This window comes from Ranitomeya variabilis, chromosome 5 (genome assembly GCF_051348905.1).
Source record: "Ranitomeya variabilis isolate aRanVar5 chromosome 5, aRanVar5.hap1, whole genome shotgun sequence".
NCBI classification, from domain to species: Eukaryota; Metazoa; Chordata; class Amphibia; order Anura; family Dendrobatidae; genus Ranitomeya; species Ranitomeya variabilis.
The window spans coordinates 74,440,107-74,455,611 of record NC_135236.1 but is presented as its reverse complement, the minus strand read 5'-3'; the positions used below and the strand labels follow the sequence as shown (position 1 = coordinate 74,455,611).

Genomic DNA, 15,505 nt, shown 5'->3' with positions numbered 1-15,505 from the left:
AAGAGGTTGTCCAACATCTGTGTGTGATATTTCAGCTCAACCTCATTCACTACAGCAGAGCCAAGCTGCAATACCAGATACAACCTGAAGAAAAGTGTGGAGCTGTTTCTGGAAGAAATCAGTCATGTTTTTTCAATCCTGTACAAATTAATAATTTTTACTATGAACTCTATATCCTAAATTTTGGAGATTCATGATGAATTATTTCCTGATGTTGTTAGTTAGGGTAGACACTCATATTATCAAAGGCAAAACTTGAAGTTTCTGGACCCTAATGTAAAATCCATAAAAGGGGCCCCAACCATGCAACATTTGTGTGTTCTAACGTATCACTTGACCTTTGGACTCCCTCAGGGGCTCGGGTGTGGTGACGTCAGCTCCCTCAGCACCTGCTGCGGTTTCTCCTCTCCATAGAACATTCTGGATAATTGCCATCATTTCTATAGTATTTTGTACATGGGTACCTCAAGCTCAGGGAGGGAATCTCTTTTCTTGGAAATGTACATCAGTGTTGGTAAGGAAGCGTGCCGCAGGAGCTAGATGTGTTGATCATGTGTGTGGTAGCTGGAGGCGACAGGCATCTTTCTCCGGGGTAAATACCTGTGAGTGTGTGTTTGTGAGTCAGTGTCATGCGAGAACATGCTGGCTGAGCTCATGAGGGGAATATGAGGGAAACCTGTAATATACAGACTCCTGGTGCATGTGCGTGTTAGGAAAAGAAAATGCCCGAGACATATTTTATTCCCGATCTGACCCATCATGATATGTCATGTTATTTGGGGGTGGGTTGACGGCGCCCTAGACAAGTCAACTACTGCGCCTCCCAACCCAGTACCAATCATCTCCATGCCCCCTTAAAACATATAATGACGCTTGAATGTCCCTTTTTAAACATAACGTGCAGGCAGATCCCTTTAAAATTAATGATGCCCCCTTAAAAATTAATAATAACTCCTTTATGCACCCCCCATAAGAAAAATACAATTTATACTACAAGTACTCTTCATTCATGCACACAGAGCAAGCTGACAAAAAGGGTTCAAAGCAGGAACCCAGAGTAGGCCTGAAGCCTGCATATGGAGTTGGTCCCCCATTTGCAGCTATTAAAGAAGTTTTCAACTACTAGGACAACCCCTTCTTGATCAAAATATTGCCCCCCCAAAAAATAATAAAGCTTATACTCGCCTCCCTTGCCACCACAGATCTAGCGGTGTCGGCACTAGCGGTCCCGGGGCTATCATGCGGTTGTTGATACACATGATACCCCTTTAAGATTTCCCTGCAGTTGAACTAACCCCTGTAAAATAATAGACTGTTGGCACAATACAGTCAGGCGGGTAACATTGTCCTGGCATTCACTAAACACAGACTCGTCCTTCCAGATGGAGGAGTGTGATCCGTCACTGCACAGAATTAAGTTGCAGCAGCTTTACACCACTCCATCCAACACTCGGCATTGTGCTTGGTGATCTAAGGCTGAATGCAGTTGCTCGGTCATGGAAACCCATGTCATGAAGCTCCCGGCAAGGGCAGGCTTTGCACTGATGTTAATTCCGGAAGAAGTTTGGAACTCTGCATGTTTGAGTCTGCAGAGCATTGATGACTTTTATGTATTGGTGACTTTTAAAATAAAGGGGCTTGATTTTATATATTTGTACGAATGGGACTGAATGAATAAACTGAATTCAATGATTACCAAAACTTTTATGAATATAGTGTATCTTAACCTAGAAATATGCGTCTTTCTTCATTTACGATCTGAGATTTCTCAATGGACTCACAGCTACACTGCTCAGTACTGCTATATAATGTCCTCAATGCATCTGTTTCTTCTGAATATTCTCTTCATAGAGATAGGAGCGCAGGAATTCCTCACGTCTGTCTGTGCTGGGTGTGGGATAAATAATATCAGCTCAAGTTCAACCACTAGCTCACAAACAACTGACAATTAGAGGTAGGGTTTGTCAGTTGTGTTTGTCATGTAAAAGAATCATACCAAGAAGAATGAATTCAGGACTTTTTCTGCCTTTAATGTTGACCATAATCTGTACAAATCACCTGAGAAATACAGTAAGCTGAAATCTTTTTGAGAGGGAAATAAAAATAACAAAACTAAAATAATGTGATTGCATAAGTGTTAGCACCCTCTTATACAACCCCTGGACAACCCCTGTTTTTTTTTCTACAAAATGAAACAACTGAATGAACATCCTCCAAGGTCGGTGATTCCATCATATTTGCCAGGAGTTGTAATTGTGGATATGATTGGCTAATTCTGAACACAATCACATGTAACCTCATGGTAAATAGTAGTCAGTACAAAGCTGCTGTCATTTCCAGCGATTCTGATTACCTCAATATACATTTAGGCAGTTCTAGTTAGATTTTCCTGACATTTTCTTAGTTGTATATTACAGCAAAAGCCACAATCAGCTTACAACACAGCGAAGGGATCTCATTGTTGAAAGTTATCAGTCACGAAAAAGGTAGAAAAAAAAAATGTCCAAGTCATTAGATATATCATGGAAACTTGTGAAGATGGTTAGCAAGAAGAGGCTTACATTTAGCACATCAGTGACATTACCTAGAACTGGTCATCCCTCAAAAATTAATGAAAATAAAAAAATTGTCTCATGAGGCTGCCAAGGCAACTACAGAAACATAAAGGAGCTGCAGGTACTGTATTTCTGGCAAGTACTGGTTGTGTACTGCATGTGACAACAATCTCCCATATTCTTCTCATGTTTGGTCAGTGGGGTAGGGTGGCGAGACTGAAGCATTTTCTTAGGGTACCGTCACACAGTGGCATTTTTATCGCTACGACGGCACGATTCGTGACGTTCTAGCGATATCGTTACGATATCGCAGTGTCTGACACACTACTGCGATCAGACACCCTGCTGAGAATCGTACGTCGTAGCACATCGTTTGAAACTTTCTTTCGTCGCTGGATCTCCCGCTGTCATCGCTGGATCGTTGTGTGTGACAGCGATCCAGCGATGCGTTCGCTGGTAACCAGAGTAAACATCAGCGTAAAAGTAAAAACAAACAAACAGTACATACTGACCATCTGATGTCCGTCAGGTCCCTTGCCGTCTGCTTCCTGCTCTGACTGAGTGCAGCCGTACAGTGAGAGCAGAGTGCAGCAGGGACCTGACGGACATCAGATGGTCAGTATGTACTGTTTTTTTTTTTTTTACTTTTACGCTGGTAACCAGGGTAAACATCGGGTTACTAAGCGCGGCCCTGCGCTTAGTAACCCGATGTTTACCCTGGTTACCAGCGAACCTCGGCATCGTTGGTCGCTGGAGAGCGGTCTGTGTGACAGCTCCCCAGCGACCACACAACGACTTACCAATGATCACGGCCAGGTCGTATCGCAGGTCGTGATCGTTGGTAAATCGTATAGTGAGACGGTACCCTTACAAATAAGAACATCCAAAAACAGGGTTTTTTTGCCAAAACCTACCTCAAGTCTGCCAAAAGCAAGTGGGAAAATGTGTTAGGGTATGTTCCCACGTTCAGGATACGGCAGCGCTTTGGACGCAGCACATTTTTCGCTCGGTCCAAAGCGCTGCCGGCTTTTGAACGCCGGTGATTCTGCATGTGTTCATTGAACCGTGTGGAATCACCACGTCCTATACATTGGACGGTGATATTTAGCGTCTCCACAAGATAAATTGACATGCTGCGGTCTGGACAATCTGACATGCTGCGGTCATGTGCGTATACGCAGGGAAGCCGTGGGTGTCCCTGCACGCATAGTGGAGATGGGATTTCATGAAATCCCTTCCGCTATGCTGTAACATCTGACCGCTGTGAATTGGACGCTGCGGATGTATGCAGCGTCCAACCCGCAGCGTTTACTGACCGTGGAAACATACCTTTAAGGTCTGATGAGGCTAAGGTTGATATTTTTGGCCATAATTCGAAAAGATGTATTTGGCGTAAAGCCAATGCATCACCAAAAAACACCATACCCACGGTGAGGCATAGTGGAGGCAGCACTATGCTTTGGAACTGGGGCTTTGGTCAAGAAGGAGGGAATTATGAACAGTTCCACATATCAGTCAATTTTGCATGAAAACCTTCAGACCTCTGCTAAAAAAAATGAAGACGAAGCAGAATTTGTTGCCTGGTGCCACCTTTCAGCATGACAACGATCCTATGCATACCTCAAAACCATTGAAAGAATGATATCGGCAGAAGAAAAACAAAGTTTTGGATTGACCCTGCCAGAGACCAGACCTGAAACCACTTGATGGTTACAATCTGTGAACTTCTACATAGAAAAGTGGGCAAAGATTGCCAACCCTAGATGTGCCATGCTGGTAGACTCCAACCCAAAAAGACTGATTGATGTCATATATCACATATTCAAAAAGTTCTTCAACATAGAATTGTTTATTTATGCAAACACATTATTTTACTTCATTATGGGTTTTTTTTCAGAACCAAAAAGATTTCAGTGCATTTTTCCATTTAATTTTATAGATTACTAGTTGTACTACCCGCTTCGCCCGGGTTAATAACTGCTGTTAGCAAAATAGAATGTGTTAACAAAAATGTATTCTGCACACAAAAACCACAAAACAAATAGATAGAAATGTAATTATTAAAAGGCAAAAATTAAGCTAATAGAAGCATTTCTTAGCATATATTTCAACACCAGAGATATTCCACACAGATTTAACTAAGTTCTCTTGTCTGAAACAGCCTCGCTTCCCTCTCTTCAAAAAGTTAATTGGCTCTTGAGGAAGCAGCTCTTGTTTTCATGTCTGCAAGCCTCGCTTCCCTCTCCTCAGAAAGTTCATTGGCTCTTGAGGAAGCAGCTGCTGTTCTCATGTGTGTCAGTCTTGTTTCTCGGTCTTCACATTTTTCATTGGCCCGTAATTAAGCTTTTCTTTTCGCATCAGCTGACATTCGTGCCATGGAATTCCTTTTCTTATGAGGCATTATTGTGGTAAAAATAGTCTGTAACTGGCAGTTTCTATATCCTCTCACATAGAGGTAATGTGACTGACATCAGCCTTTCCACCAACACACCCTAACTGACATGCTATTACCTCACACAAGCTTTGTTATACTGAGAATGTCTTTGTTGCCTATATTAACCAATCCAAGCTCAGATTAATTAACTGTAGCAAAATAGAAGCTGAGCTGTGATTGGTTGCTATTGGCAGCCTGATAAATCCCCAGCCAACAGGAAGCCCTCCCCCCTGGCAATATATATTAGCTCACACATACACATAATAGACAGGTCATGTGACTGACAGCTGCCATATTTCCTATATGGTACAGCTGTTGCTCTTGTAGTTTGTCTGCTTATTAATCAGATTTTTATTTCTGAAGGATAATACCAGACTTGTGTGTTTTAGGGAGAGTTTCATGTGTCACGTTGTGTATGTTGAGTTGCGTGTAGCGACATGCATGTAGCGACTTTTGTGAGATGAGTTTTGTGTGGCGACATGCGTGTAGCAACATTTTGTGTGTCGAGTTGCATGTGACAGGTTAGTGTAGCAAGTTGTGTGCAGCAAGTTTTGCGCATGGCGAGTTTTATGTGTGGTGCGTTTTGAGTATGTGCAAGTTTTGTGTGAGGCAACTTTTGCATGTGTTGCAACTTTTGTGCATGTGGCAATTTTTCCGTGTGTGCAAGTCTTGCGTGTGGCGAGTTTTCCATGAGGTGAGTTTTGCACGTGTGGCGAGTTTTGTGTGAGCCTAGTTTTGCATGAGCCTAGTTTTGCGTGAGCCTAGTTTTGCATGTAGCGAGTTTTGAGCGGCGACTTTTGTGTTTCGACTTTTATGTGGTGAGCTTTGTGTATGTGTGGTGAAATGTGCGCTGAGGGTGATATGTGTTCAAGCACGTGGTAGTGTGTGGCGCATTTTGTGTGTGTGTTCATATCCCCGTGTGTGGTGAGTATCCCATGTCAGGGCCCCACCTTAGCAACTGTACGGTATATACTCTTTGGCGCCATCGCTCTCACTCTTTAAGTCCCCTTTGTTCACATCTGGCAGCTGTCAATTTGACACTTTTCCTTTCACTTTTTCCCCATTATGTAGATAGGGGCAAAATTGTTTGGTGAATTGGAAAGCGCAGGGTTAAATTTTCACCTCACAACATAGCCTATGACGCTCTCGGGGTCCAGACGTGTGACTGTGCAAAATTTTGTGGCTGTAGCTGATGCCAATCCCGGACATACACACATACATGCACACACACACATTCAGCTTTATGTATTAGATGGGTGAAAAAAAGTTCTTATATGATTTTTTTTTCTGATGACAAAAAACTGACATTTTGACAGGGGTGTGTAGACATTTTATATCTATTGTTATGTACATCTATGTGTAATAAATTTAGATAGATGACACATTTTTGCTTTGCTTAATTCCTTGATAGCCAAGAAATCTGATTTGTTTCCATGATGTGGCAATGTACATGCTTGACCCCCATTCGATTTTATTCCATATCCCAAAGCTGAGGAGTATTATGGAGTGGAGAACCCCTTTAAAAAATGAATTTACTGCTTTATATACAGATTTATTGGTTTTCCAACGAAACGTAAGAATTCAGGAGGAAAGCAACTTTTTCCTACTTTTCGAATAAAGTTGACAAACAGTCAATATCACGTAAATATCATCTAAATCAGTCACCACCTATTTCGTAAACTATATTACTTAAAAAAAAACTATGATGACATGGAGATTTTCCTGTGAAACCGTCTATTTTTACATTTATTTGGCATATTAACAGCTTTAAAAATATTTTTTCAAGGTTCACATTACCCCAACAGCCTGAGATACAAGTTTAATTTCATAGCTGACGTGGTGCAGAAGATCGCTCCGGCCGTTGTCCATCTGGAACTCTTTAGAAGGTAATCATCAAGACTGGAGATTCATGGGTGAGATCCAATTAGGAGTTGACTAGTTCACATTTATAAGAAGCCAGCCAATAAATTTTGCTTTATTTTTATTTATTTATTTTTTAATTAAGCCTAACGCTAGAAATAGGATCAAAGATTCTTCCAACCAAGGAAGAACATCCCATCGTGTCTTCTTCATAGAACCATTCATCTTTAAAGGTTAACCGTCGTTTTAATTTTTATTTATAAAACGAATCAATAATATGAAAATAAGACATTTTTTAATATATCTTATCAGAGAAATCTGCTTTTTTTCTCCTCTTGGGGTTGTTTTACCACTGTCAATTAATCAATAAAATCTGTTTGCAGTGAAGATAGATTTTTTTGTTACTGAGATCAGAGATGACAGTTGGTGCTTATAAAATTCTATGGAGGGGGAGGAGCTAGAGGCGGAGACTGACATTCTACTGCAAATTTCATAGAATTTTATGAGCACCAACTGTCATTTTCTATCTCAGTATTAACTAAATATGTATTTTATGGATTTTAGCCATTAATAGAGAATGATCAGTCCAGGAGGAGAAAGAAGCAGATTTCTCTGATGCGATATATTACAAAGTTTCTTATTTTCACGTGTACTATTGAGTTATGAACTTAAAAAAAAAAATTAAATAACGGTTACTTTTTAACCCCTTAACAACCAGGGGTATTTAAGTTTTTGAATTTCTTTTTTTTGCTCCCCATCTTCCCAGAGCCATAACTTTTTTTTTATTTTTGGTCAATGTGGTGAAATATGTGTATGTATATATATATATATATATATATATATATATATATATATATATATACGTGTGCAGTGGACTATGTATAGATTTACTGTGTCACTGGCAATAAGGTAACATCTGTCTTGAAAAGCTGCAGGTCGCACCCAGGTGTTAATATGTATTTTCCTGAGACAAGTAGACTTCTGTCTCCAATCTCACCAGGGGCTCCTGCTGGAAGCCAAAAAGAAAGGTAACATTTGACACCTCCTAGCTCTTGGAAGAGAGATGTTAATTACGGCCTGATAGTATCTCTGTGAGAACTTTTACACAAAGCATCTCAAGAGAAAATAATATATTCATTGGGTAGCTCGGCCGTGGTCCAATCAAAAAAACAAGCAATTATGATATTTACCTGAGGGGCTGGTCTAGAAACCTGACCTCCAGACCAAAGCTATAAATTAGGGCTGTATACAGAGACACGGGCATTCGACGCTGATGTGTTCCACCAACTCCATTCACCCCCCATCAGGGAGCAGAAAGCAAAGTACCAGTTAGATGATTTCTGTAAGTTTCTCCTGTTTATTTTTATACTGTTTTGCATAACTTGTATGTCTTTTATTATCATATTTTTATACCTTTTCTTACTGTAAGCACTGAACCTTTTTGTATTAAAGTATAAAACTTTAACAAGTTGAACCTTGAATGTTCTAAAAGAATCCATAGCCTAAGGTGTGTGAGTATTATGAGTGGTAGACATTATTAGTATTAATATTTCCGGGACTCATCGCCCGTGTATTAGGTGAGTGGTGGCAGCGTGTATGAGGGGGTGTGTGGCCTGGGTCGGTGTGTGATTTATGCTCCCATGACAGCATACGACAGAGGTTGAATGCTGGACTGAGAGTGCGGAGATAGATAAACCCTTGCAGGCACAACCCAAGTTACGTGTTGAGAGCGGGCACGTGACAAATTAGTTACACCACGGAGTAGGGATCCGTGACAGTCAATATGGCCATATGAGGGCTTGGTTTTTGCGGGACGAGTTGTAATTTTGAACAACACCATTGGTTTTTACATATTGTGTACTGGAAAACAGGAAAAAAATCCAAGTATGATGAAATTGCAAAAAAAGTGCAATTCCACAGTTGTCGCTTGTTTTTTTTTTACTAGTTTCACTAAATGCTAAAACTGACCTGCCATTATAATTCTCCAGGTTATTACCAGTTCACAGACACCAAACATGTCTAGGTTCTTTTATATTTAAGTGCTGAAAAAAATTCCAACATTTGTTAAAAAAAAAAATGGCGCCAAGACCTCTAGCGTCTTTATTTTTTGTTGGGGCTGGGTGAGGGATTATTTTTTGCGTGTCGAGCTGACGTTTTTATTGATACCATTTTGGTGCAGATACGATCTTTTGATCACCTGTTATTGCATTTTATTGAAAGGTAGTGGTGACCAAAAAACGTAATTCTGGCGGTTTTATTTTTTTCTCGTTATGCCATTTAGCGATTGGATTAATTTTTTTTTATATTGATAGATGGGCGATTCTTAATGCAGTGATACCAAACATGTGTATGTTTGATTTTTATTTTTTTAAATTTTGAATAGGGCGATTTGAACTGTTATATTTTTTTATTTTTAAATATTTTTTAAAACTTTTTTTACTTTTTGCATGCTTCAATAGTCTCGATGAGAGACTAGAAGCTGCAGATGTCTGATCGCCTCTGCTACGCATAGGAGATGATCAGATCGACTTGCTTTGTGCGCTGACCATGGGATGGTGCTCATGGCAATCCGGCAATGACAACCATAGAGGTCTGCTTCAGACCTCTGGTTGTTATGCTGACCCATTGGTGACCCGCAATCATGTGACAGGGTCACCGATGGGTGGGATTAGTGATGTGCTTCTGGTAAACGCGAGTTAAAAGTCACTGTCCGAGATTGACAGCGGCATTTGACTAATTAACAGCCGTGGGTGGATTTCACCCGCGGCTGTTGCAGGCACTTGTCAGTTGTACAGATCAGCTGTTATGTGCCTGGAAAGGTGCGGGCTCAGCGACGGAGCCCGCACCAAACAGGGGGACTCCGACGTGGGCGTACTGACGTGGGCGTACTATTACTCTCAATGTAGGAAAGGGGTTAACCCCTTACCGACATATGATGTACTGGTACGTTCTATGTTCTTTGATGCAGGTTCACACGCTGAGCCCGCAGCTTTTCCTGCACATTAATCAGCCTCTAATAGCAGCGAGGGGAGCGGAGCTTCGCCAGCAGCTGTTAACCTGTTAAATCCCATTGTCAATCGCTGACAGCAGCATTTAACATGTGCTGACAGGGGCGCATGTTGTTCCACGCTCCTATCAGCTCGTCTATGATGAAGACCCCCGTGCTTGTCATTATGATCCTCCTGCGAAAGCCGTTCTGTGGCCGGCATTCATAGGAGATCGTTATTTTAGCTATACATAGCAGGGCTGATGCAATGCCCAGTATAGCACAAGCAGCTTCAAGTCCTCTAAGGGGACTAACAAATACAGTAAAAAGAGAAAAAAAAAAGTTTTAAAAAATATTAAAAAATAAATAAAACTCACAAAAGTTGAAATCACCCTCCTTTTGCCCCATTAAAAATAAAACAATTTAAAAATCTAAAATAAATTAATCCGATTGGTGTACGACGTAACAAAAAAAAATAAATAAAACCCCAGAATCATGGCTTTTTTTGGAAGACAAAACATTGGAATAAAATGCAATAAGAAGAAAAGAAAACATCTTATCTACGCCCAAATGGTATAAGTAAAAATGTCAGCTCAGGACACAAAAAATAAGCACTAACCAGCCCCAGATCCCAAAAATTAAAAAGTTACAGGTCTTGGAAAATGATGACAAATGCAAAACAAAATTTTCTTAAACATTTCAGAATGTTTTTTTACCACTTAAATAAAACAAGAAACAAACTATACATGTGGTGTCTGCGTACTCGGGCTGACCTGGAGAATCATAACGGCAGGTCACTTTTACCATATAGTGAACATGGTAAATAAAGAGAAACAAAAAGCAATTGTGCACTTTTTTCGCTGCACTAGGATTTTTTTTCCCTGTTTTCCAGCACACTATGTGGTAGAATAAATGGTGTAATTAAAAAGTACAACTCGTCCTGCAAAAACGAGTCCTCATACGCATATATTGATGGAAAAATATAAAAGTTATGGCTCTTGGAAGAATGGTAGGAAAAAATGAAAAAAGGTCACGACAGGAGGCATGAATAAAGTGATCACAGCCTGTCTTGGTGTTTTGACTCCAACTGATCAGCTGTGATTAATGCTTGAACCAGGCAGCGATTGTTCCGTTTCCCTGCAGTGCCACCTCAGGAGAAAATAGGTATTACACAGTTCTTATGAAAGCTACTGACAGGTTGGGCCCTCCAGAGTAAGAGAAGCGCTCTGTAGCTGCAAAATGAAGCTCCTTTAAAGAGTGTGTCTTACATTAAACATCATTTTACAGATATATTCTACATAAATATTTGAGTAATATTACAGATCTCGATCCAATCCTTATTGACATATTGCATTATTGTCGTAATCTCCAAGTATCAGAGCTTAAAGAGATTTCCAGAACATACAGTAGATAATAGAGTATTATTGTTAGGATAGGTTATCAATATCATATTGGTGCACCAGGCACCCTCCAACTATAGGCTGTCCGGGGTCTCACTTTACATCTTAGTTACTGTTTCACATGGGTGATACTAATAACTCTCAGGGATTGACACTACAATGTCAATGTAGACAGGAAAACTTTCAATCATTTTAGTGACAGCATGCAGGACTCACAGGCTGGAGAGCAGGACTCACAGGCTTTCTTTATGTGTGGGCGGGGCCCTGGGGTAGTAGGACCACAGGATTGCTCTATGTGTGGGCGGCGGTAATATGACTCACAGGATTTCTCCATGTGCGGACGGAGGTACTAGGACTCACAAGCTTTCTCTAAGTGCGGGCAGGGGTAGTAGGACCACAGCCTTTTTATATGCCTGGGCATGAGTGCAGGACTCACAGTCTTTCTCTGTCTGGACACGAGACAAGGACTCACACACTTCTTTATCTTTGGGCGGGGGTAGTAGGACCACAGGATTGCTCCATGTGTGGACGGCGGTACTAGGACTCACAGGCTTTCTCTATGTGGGGGCAGAAGTAGTAGGACCACAGCCTCTCTATATGACTGGGCAGGAGAGCAGGACTCACAGGATTACTCTGTGTGGGCAGGAGAGCAGGACTCACAGGCTTTTCTCTATGTGTTGGATCGGGAGAGCAGGACTTATATGCTTTCTATATGTGTTGTGAGGACTCACAGGCTTTCACTATGTGTTGGATCGGGAGAGCAGGACTTATATGCTTTCTATATGTGTTGTGAGGACTCACAGGCTTTCACTATGTGTTAGATCGGGAGAGCAGGACTCACATGCTTTCTCTATGTGTGGGAGGGAGAGTAGGACTCACAGGCTATCACTATGTGTGGGACTGGGAGAGCAGGACTCACATGTTTTCTCTATGTGTGGGTGGGAGAGTAGGACTCGCAGACTTTCTTTATGTGTGGGTTGGAGAGTAGGACTCACAGGCTTTCACTATGTGTGGGATTGGGAGAGCAGGACTTATATGCTTTCTCTATATGAGGGCGAGAGAGCAGGACTCACAGGCTTTCTCTATGGTTTAAGTGGTAAATCGGGACTCATCGACTTTGTAATCAAGGGATTATTCAATCAAACTAATGAAGAAATTCATGTTAGTAATAAGCCTGTGCCCCGGGTGCTGGGAGTCAGGGACATTGGAGGAATGCCAAAAAGCCACCTTGCCTTGGCCAGGGTATGGACAGTTCAGCCGCAAGACTAGATCATAGCTGAATTGTGCTCCTATAACACGTAATATAACCAGGTATTTTCTTGCTGCAGGTCTCCGTTCACTGGTCAGGAGATGGCCGTGTCCAGCGGCTCAGGATTTATTGTGTCTGAGGATGGACTTATCGTAACAAACGCCCATGTCCTCACCAACAAGCAGAGGATTAAAGTAGAAGTAAAAGATGGGGCTCATTACGATGCCAAGATCAAGGACATTGACCAGAAGTTGGATATTGCACTTATTAAGATTGACCCAGATGTAAGTACTGGAGACCGGCCTGTTACCCCACTAATAATAGGGCTATTAAACTCAACGGGATTGGCCGACGGTTACTTCCGTGTCCCACTACACCCTACCACGGTACCCCTGAGTGTGCGGGTGCTTTGCGGGAACGTGTTGCTTACCCCTTTTTGGGCCACAAGTGGTATGATGGAATGGGAATCATAACTACCTTACCTTCATGCGATGGATCAGGGAGGCCAACAACCATTTTAAAAAGTTAACAACAGCTTTACTTGAATACCTGAAAATGTTTCCCTACATCTGGTATATGGCATGGATTTCTTTCACCATGTCTTCCGCGTGAGGCCGAAGCTTGTATTTTAGTTTCTTTACAAACGGCATAACAATGATGTCCAGTACAGTTGTAGAATAACAGAGTCTTTCGTCCACCACTATCGATATCTCTCACTAACGGTGCAGTACCCCGCGCTCCTTCCTGGTCAGATAAAGATTCAACTTAGTCCTCCAGGATGGGTTGGACACGTTGTCAGTAGCCAACTCCTCACAAGCTGCTTACGGGAATCACGCCTCCTTCAGCTCTATTTATGCCACTGCAGGTACTCGCAGAAAGTGAAGAATCTTCATTGTATATTAGTCACACGGGTCAATCTGTGCTCTCCCACACTGCCGTATAACACGATCGATCGAGTGCTATCTGATGTTTTATCAGATAGCACGCGGCCCAATGTTATACTATGGGGAGGTGCACATCTCCGATTATTTTCTCCCGCCAATTCAGTATATGTAAACAATCGTAACATGCTGTGATGGCTCCGATATTCGTATCACACGCACCCATACACTCTGATGTCAGCTGAGTCCGATGTACACTCACAGAGACAATGGAGAAGATGGAGAAATTACTTTCTCCATCTTCTCCATACCTGTGCTGCGAGAGAATCGGATCACACTTGGATAGAAATCTGACAGAGTATAATCTGAGTGATCAATAGCATAATCGGCCTGATTCTGAGAGAATATAAGGCAGTGTAAGCACACCCTTATACTAGCAAACTTGTAGGCTACACCAAAATTTATAAGAGGAGCCTAGGGAAAAAAAGACACCATGGCTTCTTGCGTGGCCTCCATTTAAGGAATCCATCTACATAAAAAGTGAAGTCACTTTAGATACATTATATAGCTTGGCTTGTGCAAGACCTGAATGATGTACTCCAGAGCTGCACTCACAATTCTGCACTCCCCAGATGGTAAATCCCCAGAGTAAGTCGTGCCCAGACCAGCGGCTCTCCCCTTTTATTTAATCTTCTTCCCCAGTCAAACAAAACTCACCATCCCTGTGTGCACCAGCGAGTCTCTGCCGCTGCTCTGGGAGTCTTGCATTGGCTGCAGAGCTGACATCACTCAGTGAATTCGGTGGCCCTGCCAGGGTACACAGGATGCCCCGCTCAGAGCCACTGGCTACCGAGCTATCAGCGCTGCAGTGAATGCCAAACCTGATTGCAGTTGTGTGGTCGTGGACCTAGGGAGGGTGAATAAAGCTCTTTTTTTTCATATAGTAAACTGTGCAGGGGACAAAGATTAACTAAAAGGGGATAATCCCTTTAAGCCAGGAGGGATTTTTGTGATTTCAGCTCTGAAGCTTACGGAATTGTAAAACCTTATTTGGAATTTATTACAAGCTATAATGTGTCTCTGATTCTGTGCCGTTCCAGTCACTTGATTGCCACAGCCAATCACAGGCCTTGTCAGTCAGGTGACCGAAGACAATCGCTTCCACTACCACCAGTGTAGCCATCGCTGGATCCACGGGTGTTTAGAGCGGGTACATAACATCTGTATGGTTTGTACATTTTTTATGCATGTAAGTCATGCCAGGAACTGTATTAGAGGAGTTTCCTTGTCCTCCCTTTACCTCCCATCCAAAAATGATATAACTTTAACACCTTTGGTTGTAGGTCCATCAGCTCCAGTGCTATGCTTCATATAGGTCATAGCTCCAGTGATGTATATGAAAGGGGCTGGCTGACTGCTTATTTCAACAGCTAAGCCATCCCCTTCCTCTATCACAGCCGATATATGCACAAACAAGGGGGCTGACTTAGCTATTGAAATCAAGACTGATGGCACAACATAGGGTTGGCCATTGTCTCAGTGGAATTGTTTTTTAGTATTATCTCCTCAATAATATTGATTTAAGGTCGGCCATCAATGTGTGAACAGTGGGGTCCAGGCCTCCGAGTGTTCAGCAAGAATCCATAGTGCAGATTAACTTCCTTAATATTATCTCGGCATAACAGTGAACCACTACATATGTGCCAGATACTGACCGTAGCTCATCCCATTAGAAGCCTCATTAAATTGTAAAATGCCCTTTTACAGGCTCCACTTCCTGTCCTCATGCTGGGCCGATCGTCTGACCTTCGGCCTGGAGAATTTGTGGTAGCACTCGGCAGCCCCTTCTCTCTACAGAACACTGTGACCACCGGGATTATCAGTACAACCCAAAGAGGAGGGAAGGAACTGGGTCTGAAAGATTCGGACATGGATTACATCCAGACAGATGCCATCATTAACGTGAGTCCTCAGCTGCTCTGTGACTGTGTATACTGCGGTCTTTACCTGATTCGAATGTGCGCCATTAATCATTACTTTCTTTCTTTTATCAGTATGGAAACTCTGGGGGGCCATTAGTGAACCTGGTGAGTAGTCACTGCGACCTTATTAACAATGACATTGATATGACTGCTTTATG

General features: G+C 42.0%; 1 protein-coding gene across 1 annotated transcript in view; it reads left to right on the top strand.

Moving 5' to 3' along the window:
* Positions 1-15,505, top strand: part of HTRA4 (HtrA serine peptidase 4) — a 64,456-nt gene that overhangs the window by 9,547 nt on the left and 39,404 nt on the right. Inside the window, exons 2-5 of the mRNA XM_077262263.1 lie at positions 6,776-6,875; positions 12,564-12,768; positions 15,133-15,327; positions 15,420-15,452. Of these exons, the coding sequence (XP_077118378.1) occupies positions 6,776-6,875; positions 12,564-12,768; positions 15,133-15,327; positions 15,420-15,452 (533 nt within the window). The remainder of the gene's footprint in view (positions 1-6,775; positions 6,876-12,563; positions 12,769-15,132; positions 15,328-15,419; positions 15,453-15,505) is intronic.